General features: G+C 43.8%; 2 protein-coding genes across 2 annotated transcripts; one reads left to right on the forward strand and one right to left on the reverse strand.

Moving 5' to 3' along the window:
- Positions 1-4,744: 4,744 nt before the first annotated feature.
- Positions 4,745-8,164, reverse strand: LOC139580999 (glucose-6-phosphatase catalytic subunit 1-like). The gene is made up of 5 exons (XM_071410282.1): positions 7,844-8,164; positions 7,473-7,582; positions 6,460-6,571; positions 5,916-6,031; positions 4,745-5,801 (listed from the first exon to the last, which is right to left on the reverse strand). The coding sequence occupies exons 1-5, from the start codon at positions 8,071-8,073 to the stop codon at positions 5,293-5,295; spliced, it is 1,077 nt and encodes a 358-aa protein (XP_071266383.1). The 5' UTR covers positions 8,074-8,164; the 3' UTR covers positions 4,745-5,292.
- Positions 8,165-9,680: 1,516 nt separating this feature from the next.
- Positions 9,681-18,711, forward strand: LOC139581000 (glucose-6-phosphatase catalytic subunit 1-like). The gene is made up of 5 exons (XM_071410283.1): positions 9,681-10,014; positions 10,199-10,308; positions 17,047-17,152; positions 17,526-17,641; positions 18,157-18,711. The coding sequence occupies exons 1-5, from the start codon at positions 9,797-9,799 to the stop codon at positions 18,663-18,665; spliced, it is 1,059 nt and encodes a 352-aa protein (XP_071266384.1). The 5' UTR covers positions 9,681-9,796; the 3' UTR covers positions 18,666-18,711.
- Positions 18,712-19,728: the final 1,017 nt, after the last annotated feature.

The raw sequence follows: 19,728 nt of genomic DNA on the forward strand, positions 1-19,728 counted from the left end.
ACAAAACGAGGACTCTATGTGCTTTAGGGACATGCGGACGCCTCCGAGCAGTATGGTAGGCTGTTTGGAGTGTTTATCTGACAGAACATAAGAATTATATCTCCCCCACTTCTAAAACCAAAGTTGCGCCCCTGCGTTTTGCTATTTATGCAATATGATTAAGCGGTGCATTCAGGTGCAACTTTTTTAAGTGTACTTGAAGGTACAGTTGCATAAATACTGCCTTATTTTTACTTGGTCCTTAGGCCAACATCTAATCACAGCTATTGCAGATTCCATGTTTGTGTACAAGACCACATCCTCGTAAGCATGCAGAAAGCACATTGATTTCAGTGCCTGCACTTGTACACTAAAGTAATGCATTGGTTGACCACTAAATTAAGGGACCATTTCTGCACCGATCTTTCTCTTCCATTGGCATGTTACAGGGAGATAGGGCGTCAGCGCAGCACCATAGAGCTGGATACCACATGAAGCCGGCCTCAGATGGAGGCCCTGGAGGCAGCAGTCAGTGAGAAGATTCGTGCTCATGTCCCCATCACTATTCAGGTCCTCTGCTCAGACGACCCTGCATTGGAAAAAGTGGGCATCGTGCATATAGTGTAAACACTCAAACATGCACCAGAGAAAAGATTATCAGTTTAATACAAGTCACTACTCTGCCGCATTATTTCTCTATATTTCACGTCACTTGCCAAAGCTTTCCTTGTGATGTATTAACCCATGATCTGTGTATAGGGAATACTGTACATTTAAACTCGTCATGTTGTATATCTACCAGGTGAGGAGTCGTGGTCTCCTGGACAATGCAGCAGGGCCTATCCCACCTCCTCTCCTACTTTGCTGATGGATTTAATATGCAATACGATATAGCTCACTTCTTATGTTTTTATGTGGCTTTATGGATGCAATTGTCACACCCTGGTCTGTTTCACCTGTCTTTGTGATTGTCTCCACCCCCCTCCAGGTGTCGTCCATCTTCCCCATTATCCCCTGTGTATTTATACCTGTGGTCTCTGTTTGTCTGTTGCTAGTTCGTCTTGTTTGCCTAGTCAACCAGCGTTTTTGTGTCAGCTCATGCTTTTCCACAGTCTCTCTTTTCTCGTCCTCCTGGTTTTTGAACCTTGCCTGTCCCGACCCTGTACCCGCCCGCCTGACCACTCTGCCTGCCCCTGAACCTGAGCCTGCCTGCCGTCCTGTACCTTTCCCCCACCTCTGCCTGACCTGACCCTGAGCCTGCCTGCCGTCCTGTACCTTTCCCCCACCTCTGCCTGACCTGACCCTGAGCCTGCCTGCCGTCCTATACCTTTGCCCCTGTTGCTGCAATAAACATTGTTACTTTGGCACGGTCTGCATCTGGGTCTTACCTTGATATCTGATAGCAATGCTTCTCTCACTTTTGACAGATTGAATCTGATGCGGCGATTCAATCGGTCAAAAGTGAGAGTAGCATTGCATGAACTACTAAGCTATAAATGATGTATAGAAATTATAGGGATTTTTAAATACTATACATGTGTTAAGAAATAAAGTCTCAAACATTTGATTTGACTGTGTTTGACAGAACAGGATGATCATGTGGATGCAGTGGACAAGATCCAGAAGACTGAAGGCGCTACTGAAGGTAAGCTACTGAAGGTAAGCTACTGAAAACCTCCTGTTACTGTGAAGTCCCCTTGTTCTGCCTTCAAATTAATCATTGACCAAACTGTTTTCATTTGACTGAGTAACCTGGGCCTACTGAGAGACATGGCCGTGCTAATAGCCTTGAACTTCAAAAGCAACCCAGAAAGAGTCAACTTCTTCACCTTACACAAATGAGGGTCTCTCCACACATACTCCTTTTTTTTCAGATGGATAGATGATATGACTGTGTTGGTATTCTGTCATTAAAAACGTATCAGTTTATTAAAATAGTAAAGATAATGTTCCATTTTCTCCCAATTTAGGAAAGAAGGTGACAACAAGTTCATGAGCATCATAGCCAATGAAATAGGCACTGAGGTTTCAGTGTCTAATCTTCTTTACTGAAAGGCATCTAAGATATAATAAGTAGCATTAAAAACTGGGTGGTCCGAGCCCTGAATGCTGATTGGCTGAAAGCTGTGGTATATCAGACCGTATACCACAGGTATGACAAAACATGTATTTTTACTGCTCTAATTACAGTTTATAATAGCAATAAGGCTCCTTGGGGGTTTGTGAGATATGGCCAATAACCACGGCTAAGGACCGTGTCCAGACACTCCGCGTAGCGTCGTGCGTAAGAACCGCCTTTAGTCATAGTATATTGGCCATATACCACTCCCCCTCGGGCCTTACTGCTTAACTGTACCATGACGGATTACATTGAAAATTGAGTTGTTCTGTTGTATTATGAATACCTAATAAACCCTCCTGTTTATTTGTCTTATAAGAGACAATAGTGTTCCTGACTGTTGGAGAGGAGAAGGGACCAGGGCTGTTCCTGTGTGAAAGCGTCTGAACTGAGACCACAGTAAGAACTGCATTGGGAAATCTATGATTGGCCCCTGTTCAGGAACTTGGATGTTTTGAGTTTTGACATATGGAAAAAGTGGGTTCTTGCAGTGAATTAGTCACCAAGCCAAAAAATAGACTATGGAGGAATTGCTTGTCAGTATTTCAAATACTTTATCTGAAATGTGTAACAACTTGGTACTGTATCTGTGTCTGTATTGCAGAATGCTGGAGATGCTCCAAGGCAAAGGGGCTGGGAAGAACGGACACTTCAATGGCAAAGTCAACAGCATGGCACGCTGAAGGGAGGTGGAGGCCCTACTACAGGAACACTACAAGAGTGAGCTGTAATAGCTGACTGGAGTGTCTGAATCCCCCCCCCCCCCCAGAAACACCAACCTGGTCTCAGAGCATTTCATATACATATTCTGTATGTAAATCCAAGACACTCCATTTAGTATGATATGTTACATTTCGTATGGTATGTATTAATTTGTGATTGACGTGTCACCGATGACAATTTGCATTATATGTTAAGAATTTGCCAAAAGTACTTTATGTTACAAATTTGCCAAATGTATGATATGTTACAAATTCTAGCTAGGTGGCTAACATAGCTAGCTGGTTAACGTTTGTTAGGCTATGGGGTTAGGGTTAGGGGTCAAGGTTAGGGTTAAGTTTAGGAGTTAGGTTAAAGGGTTGAGGTTAGGGTTAGGATTAGGGGATGGTAAATGGGTTAAGATTAGGGTTAGGTCCAGGGGAAGGGTTAGCTAACATGCTAAGTAGTTGCAAAGTAGCTAAAAAGTAGTCAATGCTAAAGTTGTCAATGATGAGATTGTTGCTAGACGTTCGCGCTATACGGCTACTCATCCACCCCAACCAACCACCCTACTTTTATTTTTGCCTTAAGTAACCCTCGGTCTTATGAAACTATACTAAAGAGCTCAGTGACTTTCAACGTGGCACCGTCATAGGATGCCACCATTCCAACAAGTCAGTTTGTCAAATTTATGCCCTCCTAGAGCTGCCCTGGTCAACTGTAAGTGCTGTTATTGTGAAGTGGAAACGACTAGGAGGAACAACGACTCAGCTGCAAAGTGATAGGCTACAGAAGCTAACAGAATGGGACTGCCAAGTGCTGAAGCCTAAAAATCATCTGTCCTCGTTTGCAAAACTCACTACCGAGTTCCAAACTGCCTCTGGAAGCAATGTCAGCATAATAACTGTTTGTCGGGAGCTTCATGAAATGAGTTTCCATGGCCGAGCAGCTGCACACAAGCCTAAGATCACCATCCTCAATGCCAAGCATCGGCGGGAGTGGTGTAAAGCTTGCCTCCATTGGATTCTGGAGCATTGGAAATGCGTTCTCTGGCAGTCTGACGGATGAATCTGGGTTTGGCGGATGCCAGCAGGACTCTACTTTCCCCAATGCATAGTGCCAACTGTAAAGTTTGGTGGAGGATGAATAATGGTTCGGGTTAGGCCCTTCAGTTACAGTGAAGGGAAATCTTAATGCCACAGCATACAATGACATTCTATGCGATTCTGTGCTTCCAACTTTGTGGCAACAGTTTGGGAAAGGCCCTTTCTTAATTCAGCATGACAAGTCTCCCGTGCACAAAGCGAGGTCCTTACAGAAATGGTTTGTCGGGATCGGTGTGGAAGAACTTGACTGGCCTGCACAGAGCCCTGACCTCAACACCTTTGGGATGAATTGAAATGTCGAATGCAAGCCAGTGTATTTAATGAAATAAGTTTGGACATTCTTTTTTATTGTGTCTGCTTTGAGGCTAGCAAATACATAACCAAATGCATAACAAAAAGCAGGCCAGACTCTATCGATTAAAAACCCGGCAGTCAAATATTGATGGTTCAGCCAAGGCCGTCAGTTCTAAGTACTTGCAGGGAGTGAAGGTTGTGTGACGTGTGGACCTATGTCATCAGTGATTATCAGTGAGCATGAGGCCAAAGGCCAGGGCTCCATATAGGGTTGATGACCACTGGTTTGGCTCTGTTTATATGTACTGTACAAATAGGTTTTTTTTTTTTTTTTTTACAATGTGTACTTGTTCTGTAGACGCATGGCACTGATAGTGTGATGAATTTAGTTTTACCACTGCTGCAGTTTCAAAGTGTTGTGAACTTGCTGATAGTTTATCAGTAACATGTAATTAATGATAGGAAACATTTAAACTGAATGTAGAATCATGTGTCTGAACCAATCCCTAAATATATATGCATAGTAGTGTTAGCACATAGTCAGTGATATATTTGAAAGATTTTTATTATAAATATCTGACAGAATTTCTAAAAATATATTAAACAGGAAAAATACAGTTACAAAACAAATATTAACAAAGTTATTCATGTATAACATATTCTTAGAACGCACTTTAAAGCAGGCCACTAAAGTCCCTGAGAGAGCTTTTGGGCTAATTTTCTCCTGGATTTGATTCGGCTTTATCTCGTTTCAAAACGGGAACATTAACTTGCTGGACTCCTGAGTTCGCACTGAACTACTTATAAATTATCCGTTTTGATTCAATCACACCACTGTGTCTAAAGTGCCACTGAGTAATTCACTGGATAATCCTTTCATTTTAGTGTTCACACTGTGTGTAGATAAGAATATAAGACCTTTACAGTGAGTGACTGGATAAAAGTAGGGTAGACAAAGACCACAATGGCTTGTTGATCGCTTGGGCAGTTTGGGAAGAAAGTCAATGCATAGAATGATTAAGGATTACAGCACAGTTCAATTCTGGAGTCATATCTGAATACACAAGTCTATGTGCATGCCGGCCGCCGCCGACCTCACAAATGCTTCTTGCTCTGTACGCCGCTCAGAGCTCCAGACACGCAGTAGGGGATGATGCTGACGGTGGCCAGGGGGACAGTGGCGCTTTTACAGAAAGACAGCAGGTAGAAGACGGCGGCAGTGTGCGTGGGGGGCTTGAACGAGTCAAAGAGGTGCAGCAGGAGCAGCGAGGTGACGATACATCCTGTCCTAAAGAGGGTGGAGCTGCTGCTGTTCTTGCTCTCGGTGTAGAGGGGCGAGTGTAGGCCCAGGCCCAGGCCAAACAGGGTGCCCATGTTACGCAGGAGGCTGGCGAAGGGAGTGGAGTCCATGTGGACCCACTCGGCTCTCACACACCACTTCTGGGCTTTCTCCAGGGTCCACAGCAGGTCCACGCCTAGAGCCTTCAGCAGCACGTAGAAGCCCACAGCAAAAGAGAGCAGAAAAAGAGTGGTGTAGAAGTACTTCTTCAAACTGGCTCCGTAGATCCACTGGGTTCTGTTGAAGGCCTCGGCCACAACCATTCCTGGAAATCAAATAGAAAACGTAATATTAGCATCAGGTAGTTGAACAATCTGCACATTTTGTGCCATATTTGTGAGGGTTGTTATAAGGGCTGGTATAAGGGCTTCAAACTGACCTGTGATTACTCCACAGATGACTTGATGGGGGAAGTGGGCAGCAATGAAGACTCTGGAGAGACAGACACAGACCTGGACCGCCCAGAAGAACGCCCACAGAGTGCCCCGTAGATACCTACGGGCAGCCAGACAAGGGGAGAGGGAGAGGAACCATCAGCAAATGCATCTTTAGGCGTTTTGAAATCTGTCTGGCTGCTAAGAGACTATAAGAAACCTTGAATACCAGTAAATGTGCAAATAAATGATATTCACAGCAGGGGAATTTGTTTTTCCTGTGTCACTACAGGTGAATAGGCTTCTACTGATACATGTAATCATTTTAATCGACTGTCGCTTCCTTTGATTTTACAACAAAACCACTCGAACGGAATCTTTTGCACATCCCCTTCCCTTCGACTAACTGAAGTTAGTTTTCGGGGTAAATCATCAACAACAGTGCTGCACAGACAAGTAGGATAAAACTGACAAGCACTGAACGAAAAATGGCAAACAAGAACAAGATCATTGAGGACAAGAGGAGGGGTCGAATGTTCTGGAACTTACAGGCCCTTAGAGGAAGATCTCGTCTTATTCTTGGTCAGCGTGATGGCTAGAATGGAGGTGACCAGTGTGTAGTAGACTCCTGCAGCTCCCATAGCGTGGCCAGAGGGACTGCCTACCAGGCAAGCAGACAGAAAGGCATACTTCAGTCAATGGCCATGGCACTTAATTCAAGTCAAATTAAAATCGAACACAATACTGTACAATATCGTAAACCATGAATATTATCAACATCCTTACTTATAAAACGTTGACTATTTTCACTGAATCATAGCATATCACTCCCATAAACATTTATTTCGACAGTGAAGCGAAAACTTTTAATTTGGCTCTATACTCCAGCATTTTGGATGTTAGATCAAATGCTTTGAGGCAAATGTTGCCTCATATGAGCAATACATTATTTACCATTCATTTCTATTGGGCACAACATAATCTAAAACACAACCAAAAACTGCAAATGCATCCAAAGAAATTGCAGTCACAAGCTTGATGTAGTCATGGTGAGCTAGAAATACGGAACCAAATAGAAAACTTTTGATTACAAACTTGTTGGATGCATTTGCAGTTTGTTTTGGTTGCGTTTCGGATTGTGTTGTGCCCAATAGAAATGAATGGTAAGTAATGTATTGTGTCATTTTGCATAACATTTTTTGTGAAGGGTTTTCAATAAAGTGGTTTCATTTCTAAATGCTAAAACAGCTATGTATGAAAACCCTCTCACAGTGAATTTGTCCAAATACTTATGACACTTTCAAATGGGGGGGACTAGATACATAAAGTGCTTTCATTTCTAAATGGTAAAACAGATATGTATGAAAATGCCCTCAAATAAAAGGTGGAATTCTGTACTGTCACCTCATAGGAAAAATCTGATCTCAAATCCAAAATGCTGGAGTATAAAGCCAAATTAAAGGTTTTAGCTTCACTTTCCAAGTAAATACGTAGGGGAGTGTACATTTCATGTCATAAGGCACTACGGTAAAAGTATATGGAAGTAAAGTGATGCTTCTTACCTGGGCCAGTTTCACAGGTCATGGGGTACTGTTCAATGTGAGGTGCAGTGGTATTGCTGTAGTAAGGTGTTTCATGGACCCACCAATACGGCCTCTCGCCAAACAGAATCCTTAGGAAGGAAAGCACAAGCCACTTAGAATTAAGATGAATGTGGGGAATTTCAGTCTCAGTTGCATTTTATTTGAATTAAATTGACAGGGACTGTGCACATTTATCGACATGTCAATGTGCCAGATGTAGCCGAAGGGACACATTTGATCAAGTTCTGAATTGGTATCCCAGTAACCGTTTATTTGAAGGGTACCTATATAATGACTTCATAACACATGCATAAACCACACATGACACATTCATAAGCAGTACGACTCACCACTTGAAGACCAGGTTGAGCCAGTCGCCGATCACTGCCACCCAAATGAGCTTGATGCCCACTGACTCCCGCAGGTGGAACCAGAGAGGGAAGAAGATGAAGAAGGTGTTCCGGAGGTCAGCAGCCCAGGACACCCACAGGAACAAACCCTGGGCGTCCTTATAGTTGGTCTGAAGGTAATTAGTGGTGCTCACCCCATAGCCCTGCATGGCATCCATGACTGCCTCCATTTTCAAACTGTCCCTAGTGAATTGTCAGTCTAGGAAGACAATGTGAGATGTGATGGGGTATGAGAGCACTGTATGCATGAGTCTGCCCTGTTGTTTTTATACCAGAGGGACCCACCACCCAAAGGCATGTACAGCCTGATCTTTGGACCTTGCACGTGTAATAAAACACAGCGGGGCAGGGGTGTTTGGGAGGGTTGTACTAAGGATAGAGACCATTCAAATAAGTACAAAGAACAGGTAAAAACAATAGTCAATCAGTGTCTCTGTGTCTCTCACCCTGAAATGGAGCCAAAAATACTTCATTTATGATTGACCGGTGGAATTCAAATTAAAACCCAACAAATAGCCTACACAATACAATTTGTGGCAAAACAAGCCAAGCAAGGGGATGCGTGGACAACGGCATTGCATTCGCTTTTCTCTATTGAAATGAAAACCCAATGTTTTACTACACTACAGTCTGCTTTATCTGTAATACAGTAAGATGTCCTTGTAAGACCATGAAATGGATAAGATAGGGACTAAAAGAGTCACACAAATGCACAGACTTCACTAAGCCCACTTTTTGGCCAGTTTTAAACAACACATTTAAAAAAATAAGAAATAAAAAACATTTGAATTATAAAAAGCCAAATATATATATATATTGACAATAAATACGCCCATCCTTCGACAACTTGCAGACCATAATCTGTCAGTTATATAATACATTTCTGACGACTTTGTGAAAATTGAGTCTGGACAGAATCCTGCAGCTAGCCCACCTGGTCGGTTACATAAAGGAATCAATCATTAAATGGTTTTGGACTCACTCAGGAGATGCTGAGAAGATAACTTACCAATAACACTAGGTCCTAGATATGGTACTCACTGTACTGTAAATAAGTCTGATAAGGCAACCCCCAAGCCAGGGTTTTATCTCGGAAGGAAATAACCAATGAACTGTTATCATTATAGCAGGTCACAAAGTCAATAGTGAATTTTCAATGGATTTAGTTCCATTCGTTTCACATGTCAATGATGGATGTGGTTGAAGTAGTAAGACATAAATAGGTCCATCAATTTTCATTGGACTGCCTGAAGTGTCCTTGCTACAATCCTCACCAAGAGACGTATAGTCATGAAGTGGAAAAACGTTCACTCACCATTGCACAGTCATCCTGTTTCAGGGGCTAGCGTATCACTCCAGAGCTCCAGAGTTTATCGCTTTTGGGAGCAGGAGCTCCATGGAGGGGTGTAGGCTCAGTGGCGGACTTACCATTAGGCAACAATATATAGTATGAACATGGCATAAGTCAAGGCAAAATGTGTAGAATTTCCGGAAATAAGCTTTAAAACTGCAACATTTTCTCTACTCATAGCAAAATGTGTAGAATTGCTGCAAATGTACTTTAAAATGATACATATATATTTTATCTCCACCGCCATTCAAATGTTTTGCCCACAAGGTGGGGTGGGGTTAACCAAATATCACTTAGGCCGGGGGCCACAGACTGGCCTCCAAATCACCAAGTCTGCCCATGTGTAGGCTAAAGGTCAGGCAGTGTGTCTGCAACATCCTCCTGGAAGCAAACAAATGCCCTAACCTTGAATAAAGTCCAGTGGGAACAACAGACTGCATGACAGTCCTGGAGCTCAAGAGGACCGCGCCTGACCATTCTCCAATCCTCGCCCAGCTTTGGTGTACCTTCCCTGGGGACTGATCTGGATCCACACCACAGTCATGGATCTTTTCCACAGCTGGGGGGTGGAGGTGGCCGTCCATCTGCAGACCCAGTATGGGCATTATGAGGGCTGGTTTAGTCTAGCCTCTACAGTGGCTGACCTGCATACCACCTTCTTTTGTTTCTTCCCAGTCTGGTTCTATCTGCGCAGGGACGTGGGTGTAAAGCTCATCTGGGTGGCTGTCATCGGGGACTGGCTCAACCTGGTCATGAAGTGGTAAGTAACGGATTAAATTGGTTTTCTGACATTTGTTTTTCATGGATTTTGGTACACATTGCGATTTAGTACACATAAACAAAAACTTACTCTGACTTGAACATAATTTAAAACTGAAATTGTCATGATATATTACAAAGTCGGGACTTTCAAAGAGTTGAATGATGTTCCCTCTCCATGGCAGGGTTCTATTTGGAGAGAGACCCTATTGGTGGGTCCATGATACCCGTTTCTATGGGACAGATCCAGCCCCTGCCTTAAAACAATTCCCCATCACCTGTGAAACTGGACCAGGTAGGCAATGCCATAGATAGATGTGTGCCAGACTCTAGCATGATTATCACTCAATACACCTCAAAATATTGGCAGTCTTGGCAAGTGGAAGCATTATTCAAATCAAATGTTATTTGTAACATGCGCCAAATACAACAGGTATTCACCTTACCGTGAAATGCTTACTTACAAGCTCTTAACCAACAATGCGAGGGGGGGGGTGGGGGCGTACGCACTAGAGGTCAAACGATTATGATTTTTCAATACCGATACCAATTATTGGAGGACCAAAAAAGCCGATACTGATTAATCGGCCGATTTTTTATGACAATTACAACAATACTGAATGAACACTTATTTTAACTTAATATAATACAAAATTCAAAAGGCACTCGCACATCTGAGCAATCTTATTTGCAGGTACATGGCAACAATTGAACAAGATGAAGGAAAAAGGAAACCGCACACTGCTCTTGATAGTATCACCGATATTTAATAAGCTTAAGTATTGGCCTCACGGCCTTCGTCAGAGCTTTTAATATTCGTCAGAACTTAATATAATACATCAATAAAATCAATTTAGCCTCAAATAAATAATGAAACATGTTCAATTTGGTTTAAATAATGCAAAAACAAAGTGTTGGAGAAGAAAGTAAAAGTGCAATATGTGCCATGTAAGAAAGCTAACGTTTAAGTTCCTTGCTCAGAACATGAGAACATATGAAAGCTGGTGGTTCCTTTTAACATGAGTCTTCAATATTCCCAGGTAAGAAGTTTTAGGTTGTAGTTATTATAGGAATTATAGGACTATTTCTCTCTATACCATTTGTACTTCATTAACCTTTGACTATTGGATGTTCTTATAGGCACTTTAGTATTGCCAGTGTAACAGTATAGCTTCCGTCCCTCTCCTCGCTCCTACCTGGGCTCGAACCAGGAACACAACGACAACAGCCACCCTCGAAGCAGCGTTACCCATCGCTCCACAAAAGCCACTGCCCTTGCAGAGCAAGTCTCAAAGCGAGTGACGTTTGAAACGCTAGTAGCGCGCACCCCGCTAACTAGCTAGCCATTTCACATCGGTTACACCAGCCTAATCTCAGGAGTTGATAGGCTTGAAGTCATAAACAGCAGAGCTGCTGGCAAAACGCACAAAAGTGCTGTTTGAATGAATGCTTACGAGCCTGCTGGTGCCTACCATCAGACTGCTCTATCAAATCATAGACTTAATTATAACATAATAACACACAGAAATACGAGCCTTAGGTCATTAATATGGTTGAATCCGGAAACTATCATCTCGAAAACAAGACGTTTATTCTTTCAGTGAAATACGGAACCGTACCGTATTTTATTTAACGGGTGGCATCCCTAAGTCTAAATATTCCTGTTACATTGCACAACCTTCAATGTTATGTCATAATTACTTAAAATTCTGGCAAATTAGGAGGCCCAAACTGTTGCATATACACTGACTCTGCGTGCAATGAACGCAAGAGAAGTGACACAATTTCACCTGGTTAATATTGCCTGCTAACCTGGATTTCTTTTAGCTAAATATGCAGGTTTAAAAATATATACTTCTGTGTATTGACATTAAGAAAGGCATTGATGTTTATGGTTAGGTACACATTGGAGCAACGATACGCACCGCATCGATTATATGCAATGCAGGACACGCTAGATAAACTAGTAATATCATCAACCATGTGTAGTTAACTAGTGATTATGATTGATTGATTGATTGTTTTTTATAAGATAAGTTTAATGCTAGCTAGCAACTTACCTTGGCTTACTGCATTCGCGTAACAGGCAGGCTCCTCGTGGAGTGTAATGTAATCAGGTGGTTAGAGCGTTGGACTAGTTAACTGTAAGGTTGCAAGATTGAATCCCCCGAGCTGACAAGGTAAAAATCTGTCGTTCTGCCCCTTAACGAGGCAGTTAACCCACCGTTCCTAGGCCGTCATTGAAAATAAGAATGTGTTCTTAACTGACTTGCCTAGTTAAATAAAGATGAAATAAAGGTGTGAAATAAATAAAAATAAATAAATCGGCCAAATCGGTGTCCAAAAATACTGATTTCCGATTGTTATGAAAACTTGAAATCGGCCCTAATTAATCGGCCATTCCGATTAATCGGTCGACCTCTAGTACGCACTACCCTTATATGGTCAGACGCCGAGCAGTTGCCATACCAGGCGGTGATGCAACCGGTCAGGATGCTCTTGATGGTGCAGCTGTAGAACTTTTTGAGGATCTGGGGACCAATGTCGAATCTTTTCAGTCTCCTGAGGGGGAAAAGGTGTTTTCGTGCCCTCTTCACAACTGTCTTGGTGTGTTTGGACCATGATAGTTTGTTGATGATGTGGACACCAAGGAACTTGAAACTCTCGACCCGCTCCACTTCAGCCTCGTCGATGTTAATGAGGGCCTGTTCGGCCCTGCTTTTCCTATAGTCCACGATCAGCTCCTTTGTCTTTCTCACATTGAGGGTTGTTGTGGCACCACACTTACAGGTCTCTGACCTCCTCCCTATAGGCTGTCTCATCATTGTTGGTGATCAGGCCTAACACTGTTGTGTCGTCAGCAAACTTAAATCAAATCAGATCAAATTGTATTTGTCACATACACATGGTTAGCAGATGTTAATGCGAGTGTAGTGAAATGCTTGTGCTTCTAGTTCCGACAATGCAGTAATAACCAACGAGTAATCTAACCTAACAATTCCACAACTACTACCTTATACACACAAGTGTAAAGGGATAAAGAATATGTACATAAAGATATATGAATGAGTGATGGTACAGAACGGCATAGGCAAGATGCAGTAGATGGTATCAAGTACAGTATATACATATGAGATGAGTAATGTAGGGTATGTAAACATAAAAGTGCATAGTTTAAAGTGGCTAGTGATACATGTGTTACATAAAGATGGCAAGATGCAGTAGATGATATAGAGTACAGTATATACATATACATTATATTAAGTGGCATTGTTTAAAGTGGCTAGTGATACATTTTTGATCAATTTCCATCAATTTCCATTATTAAAGTGAGCTGGAGTTGAGTCAGTATGTTGGCAGCAGCCACTCGATGTTAGTGGTGGCTGTTTAACAGTCTGATGGCCTTGAGATAGAAGCTGTTTTTCAGTCTCTTGGTCCCTGCTTTGATGCACCTGTACTGACCTCGCCTTCTGGATGATAGCGGGGTGAACAGGCAGTGGCTTGGGTGGTTGTTGTCCTTGATGATCTTTATGGCCTTCCTGTGATATCGGGTGGTGTAGGTGTCCTGGAGGGCAGGTAGTTTGCCCCCAGTGATGCGTTGTGCAGACCTCACTACCCTCTGGAGAGCCTTACGGTTGTGGGCGGGGCAGTTGCCGTACCAGGCGGTGATACAGCCCGACAGGATGCTCTCGATTGTGCATCTGTAGAAGTTTGTGAGTGCTTTTGGTGACAAGCCGAATTTCTTCAGCCTCCTGAGGTTGAAGAGCCGCTGTTACACCTTCTTCACCACATTGTCTGTGTGGGTGGACCATTTCAGTTTGTCCGTGATGTGTACGCCGAGGAACTTAAAACCTACTACCCTCTCCAATACTGTCCCGTCGATGTGAATAGGGGGGTGCTCCCTCTGCTGTTTCCTGAAGTCCACAGTCATCTCCTTTGTTTTGTTGACGTTGAGTGTGAGGTTATTTTCCTGACACCACACTCCGAGGGCCCTCAACTCCTCCCTGTAGGCCGTCTCGTCGTTGTTGGTAATCAAGCCTACCACTATAGTGTCGTCCGCAAACTTGATGATTGAGTTGGAGGCGTGCATGGCCACGCAGTCGTGGGTGAACAGGGAGTACAGGAGAGGGCTCAGAACGCACCCTTGTGGGGCCCCAGTGTTGAGGATCAGCGGGGTGGAGATGTTGTTACCTACCCTCACCACCTGGGGCCGGCCCGTCAGGAAGTCCAGTACCCAGTTGCACAGGGCGGGGTCTCGAGCTTGATGACGAGTTTGGAGGGTATTATGGTGTTAAATGCTGAGCTGTAGTCGATGAACAGCATTCTCACATAGGTATTCCTCTTGTCCAGATGGGTTAGGGCAGTGTGCAGTGTGGTTGCGATTGCGTCGTCTGTGGACCTATTGGGGCAGTAAGCAAATTGGAGTGGGTCTAGTGTGTCAGGTAGGGTGGAGGTGATATGGTTCTTGACTAGTCTCTCAAAGCACTTCATGATGACGGAAGTGAGTGCTACGGGGCGGTAGTCGTTAAGCTCAGTTACCTTAGCTTTCTTGGGAACAGGAACAATGGTGGCCCTCTTGAAGCATGTGGGAACAGCAGACTGGGATAAGGATTGATTGAATATGTCCGTAAACACACCAGCCAGCTGGTCTGCGCATGCTCTGAGGACGCGGCTGGGGATGCCGTCTGGGCCTGCAGCCTTGCGAGGGCTAACACATTTAAATGTTTTACTCACGTCGGCTGCAGTGAAGGAGAGTCCGCAGGTTTTGGTAGCGGGCCGTGTCAGTGGCACTGTATTGTCCTCAAAGCGAGCAAAGAGGTTATTTAGTCTGTCTGGGAGCAAGACATCCTGGTCCGCGACGGGGCTGGTTTTCTTTTTGTAATCCGTGATTGACTGTAGACCCTGCCACATACCTCGTGTCTGAGCCGTTGAATTGCACTCTACTTTGTCTCTATACTGATGCTTAGCTTATTTGATTGCCTTGCGGAGGGAATAGCTACACTGGTTTTGGAGTCGTGTTTGGCCACGCAGTTGTGGGTGAACAGGGAATACAGGAGGGGACTAAGCACGCACCCCTGAGGGGCCCCAGTGTTGAGGATCAGCGTGGCAGATGAATTGTTACCTACCCTTACCACCTGGGGGCGGCCCGTCAGGAAGTCCAGGATCCAGTTGCAGATGGAGGTGTTTAGTCCCACGGTCCTTCACTTAGTGATGAGCTTCGTGGGCACTATGGTGTTGAACGCTGAGCTGTAGTCAATGAACAGCATTCTAACATAGGTGTTCCTTTTGTCCAGGTGGGAAAGGGCAGTGTGGAGTGCGACTGAGATTGCATCATTTGTGGATCTGTTGGGGTGGTATGCAAATTTGATTGTGTCTAGGGTTTCCGGCATGATGGTGTTAATGTGAGCCACTCGGGGCTGGGTTTCCCTTTGTAGTCCGCAATATTTTTCAAGCCCTGTCACATCCGACGAACATCAGAGCCGGTGTAGTAGGATTCAATCTTAGTCCTGTATTGGAACTTTGCCGGTTTGATGGTTCGTCTGAGGGCATAGCGGGATGTCTTATAAGCGTCCGGATTAGTGTCCCGCTCCTTGAAAGAGGCAGGTCTAGCCTTTAGCTCGGTGCGGATGTTGCCTGTAATCCTTCTACACCTGCATTGCTTGCTGTTTGGGGTTTTAGGCTGGGTTTCTGTACAGCACTTTGAGATATCAGCTGATGTAAGAAGGGCTATATAAATAAATTTGATTTGATTTGATCCATGGCTTCTGGTTGGGATATGTACGTACGGTTACTGTGGGGACGACGTCATCGATGCACTTATTGATGAAGCCGGTGACTAAGGTGGTATTTTCCTCAATGCCATTGGATGAATCCCAGAACATATTCCAGTCTGTGCTAGCAAATCAGTCCTGTAGCGTAGCATCTGCGTCATCTGACCACTTCAGTATTGAGCGAGTCACTGGTACTTCCTGCTTTAGTTTTTGCTTGTAAGCAGGAATCAGAAGGATAGAATTATGGTCAGATTTGCCAAATGGAGGGCGAGGGCAAGCTTTGTATGGGTCTCTGTGTGTGGAGTAGAGGTGGTCTAGAGTTATTTATCCTCTGGTTGCATATGCTGGTAGATATTAGGTCAAACGGATTTAAGTTTGCCTGCATTAAAGTCCCCGGCCACTAGGAGCACCGCTTCTGGATGAGCATTTTCTTGTTTGCTTATGGCCTTATACAGCTCGTTGAGTGCGGTCTTAGTGCCAGCATCGGTTTGTGGTGGTAAATAGACGGCTATGAATAATATAGATGAGATCTCTCTTGGTAGATAGTGTGGTCTACAGCTTATCATGAGGTTTCTACCTCCGGCAATCAATACCTCGAGACTTCTTCAATATTAGACATCGCGCACCAGCAGTTATTGACAAATAGAGTCACACCCCTGCCCCTCGTCTTACCAGACGTAGCTGCTCTGTCCTGCCGATGCACAGAGAAGCCAGCCAGCTCTATATTACCCGTGTCGTCGTTCAGCCACGTCTTGGTGAAACATTAGATATTACAGTTTTGAATGTCCCGTTGGTAGGATGGTCTCAATCGTAGATCGTCCAGTTTGTTTATCAATGATTGCACGTTGGCCAATAATTCGGAGGGAAGTGGTGGTTTACCTACTCATATGCGAATTCTTACAAGGCATTATTTGCTTGGCCTGTATGTCATAAATGACTGATACCAGTACTATAGGGCCATAACACCTTTGCACTTATCGATTCCCATTCCACAGGGTAAATACATAGAGAATAATCTTATCTGGAAAGGAATTCAGTTGGTAGTGTAGTGTGTAATTTTTGTTTAGCTAATTGCATCTTCAGGGTGTGTGTCCACTGTCTAAATAAGACAACAAAACAGGGATGGGAAAGAGGTGTAATGTGATGATGGGAAAATAATGCAGACGATAGCTGCTGAACAAAGGGACTTTGCCCAGATATTCGTGCTTTAGCCAACTCTTATAACCGAAATGGTTCAAGCCAAAGTGTGCTGTTTTTCATAGGAAGCCCTTCGGGTCATGCCATGGGCTCGTCTGCGGTGTGGTACGTGATGATAACAGCTGTCTTCTCAGTGGCGGCAGAAAGACGGTTCCCCCCTCTCCTGTACAGGTGGGTCAAAAGAGAAGTGGAGTCAATGGTGTTGTTACTGCTTATACCCAATTCAGTGCTTTCAGATCCACACAAAGTGCCTAGGGGTTAGGGCAGGGGTGGGAAAACTATGGCCTGCCAGCCGATGTTATGCGTCCAGCGAGGGAAATTAGTATTTTGGTTTAAAAAAACACTCAGGCTATTCTTGAACATCTGAAACTACTGTAGATAGAAAGTATGTAGAAATGTCGGACTTATATATTTTCAATTAACTGCCCTTTTTCTGGACCTCAAATAGATTTTTTGGAGGACAAATCTGTAAACAAAAACTTGGTTAGGGGTTAGGATCTATTGTTGTTTTGGAGCAGGGCCTTAGTGTCTTGTTCTTCCCCAGGTTCTTGCAGGTGGGGCTCTGGATGCTGCTGTGTACAGTAGAGCTGCTGGTGTGCATGTCCAGAGTCTACATGGCTGCCCACTTCCCGCACCAGGTCATCAGTGGGGTCATCACAGGTCAGAGAACCAGGGCTTGACCGAGATTTCAAGATGCAGCTTGTACCCCTAGCAGGTTGTGCTGACCTGAACCGTACTGTGCAGGTTTGGTTATTTTCCTTTCACGTTGTCGTCCTTTCCAGAAACTGTGGTGAATGCGCAACCAGGCCAACACAGTACACCTCGGATTGGCTCGGTTTGGATCAGCAAGTACACTGTAAAATAATCCTGTTGTTTTTACAGTAATTTACTGACAGAGAGTAAACTTTACAGTAATGTACTGTTAAACCCAAGTTTCTTTGGAATTTACAGTAACATACTGTACCTTTTACAGTAAATATTTTCCAAAAACTTTACAGCAATGTGCTATTAAACCAAAGTTTCTTTCGAATTTATGGTAAAATACTAAAACTTGTATTTTACAGTAACTGGCTGCCAGTAAGTTATCGTAAAACAACTAGATTGTTTTTTACAGTGTAAGAGGGGTATCAGGTTTTGATTTTGTTCTAAAATGTTCTTGTCTATATCCATGGCAGGTATCATGGTGGCTGAGACCTTCTCCAGAGTGCAGTGGATCTATGGAGCCAGTCTGAAGAAGTACTTCTACACCACCCTCTTTCTGCTCTCCTTTGCTGTGGGCTTCTATGAGCTGCTGAAAGCTATAGGCGTGGACCTGCTGTGGTCCCTGGAGAAAGCCCAGAAGTGGTGTGTGAGAGCCGAGTGGGTCTACATGGACTCCACCCCCTTCGCCAGCCTCCTGCGCAATATGGGCACCCTGTTTGGCCTGGGCCTGGGCCTACACTCACCCCTCTACACCGAGAACAAGAACAGCAGCATCCCCTTCAGGGTGGGATGTATCACTGTCTCTTTATTGTTGCTACAGATTCTGGATGGCTTGACGTTCTCCTCCAGAGACCAGGCAATGTTCTATGTGTTGTCATTTAGAAAGAGTGCTGCTGCTCTCTTCATTCCCACAGCTCTGGTTCCCGGAGGACTCTCCTGGATCTTCCCAGGTAGTGGGGCGGCTAAGCTGAAATTTTCATAACAACCGTTCACTTTATGATAAAAGCCCCACATTTTGCAGAGGTAGATTTATGTACCCTGAAATTATTTACATATCAGGCCATGGCAGCCATCTTACAAAATGGCCACTGAAAGTAACACAACATTTTACAATTCAGAAGTAGTGTTTTGATATAACTGCACCAAATGTGTTACAGAGGTAGATGTATGTACCCCGAAAATATTTACAGTATATATGGAGTTCCCACAGATTTGGCCCCTGGGGCCACAGCAGACATTTGACAAAATGCCAACATATGCCAACACAGCACCAAATATGCTACATAGGAACATTGATGTACCCCGAAAGGATTAAGAAATGGAAACCCCACAGATTTGGCCCCTGGAGGCCTCTACGGGGCCATGTCAGTCATTTTACAAAATGGCAACATATTGTAAAATTGTTTTACAATGCAGAAGGACTGTTTTGAGATAACAGCACCACATTTAGTACAGAGGTAGATGTACAGTGCTTTCAGACAGTATTCATACACCTTGATTTTTTCCACATATTGTTGTGTTGAAGCCTAAATTGAAAATGGATTACATGTATTTATTTTTATCTCACACAATACCCCATAATGACAAAGTATATTTAGGCTTGCCATAACAAAGGGGTTGACTCAAGACCATGTGGTATTGTGTGTAGGCCAGTGACCAAAAATCTCAATTTAATCCATTTAAATTCAGTCTTTGACAAAATGTTTTGGGAAAAAGTCAAGGGGTGTGAATACTTTCTGAAGGCACTGCATGTCAGGGATGTGCAACTTTGATGGTGGTCTGGAGTCATTATGAGGGGCTGCAGTGGCTCGTAGGTCTGCGTACCCACACATCCACACTGTGGCGGAGAGAAGATTTTACAGTTGTAGAGCGCCTTTCAAGCAATTCTAAACATTTTGGCATAGGGTGGAGGCAAACGTTTGCAGTTGTAGAGCTCATTTCAAGCAATTTTAAACATTTTGCCATAGGATGGAGGCAAACGTTTGCAGTTGTAGAGCTCATTTCAAGCAATTTGAAACATTTTGCCATAGGGTGGAGGCAAATGT

This window comes from Salvelinus alpinus, chromosome 7, assembly GCF_045679555.1.
Source record: "Salvelinus alpinus chromosome 7, SLU_Salpinus.1, whole genome shotgun sequence".
Lineage (NCBI taxonomy): Eukaryota > Metazoa > Chordata > Actinopteri > Salmoniformes > Salmonidae > Salvelinus > Salvelinus alpinus.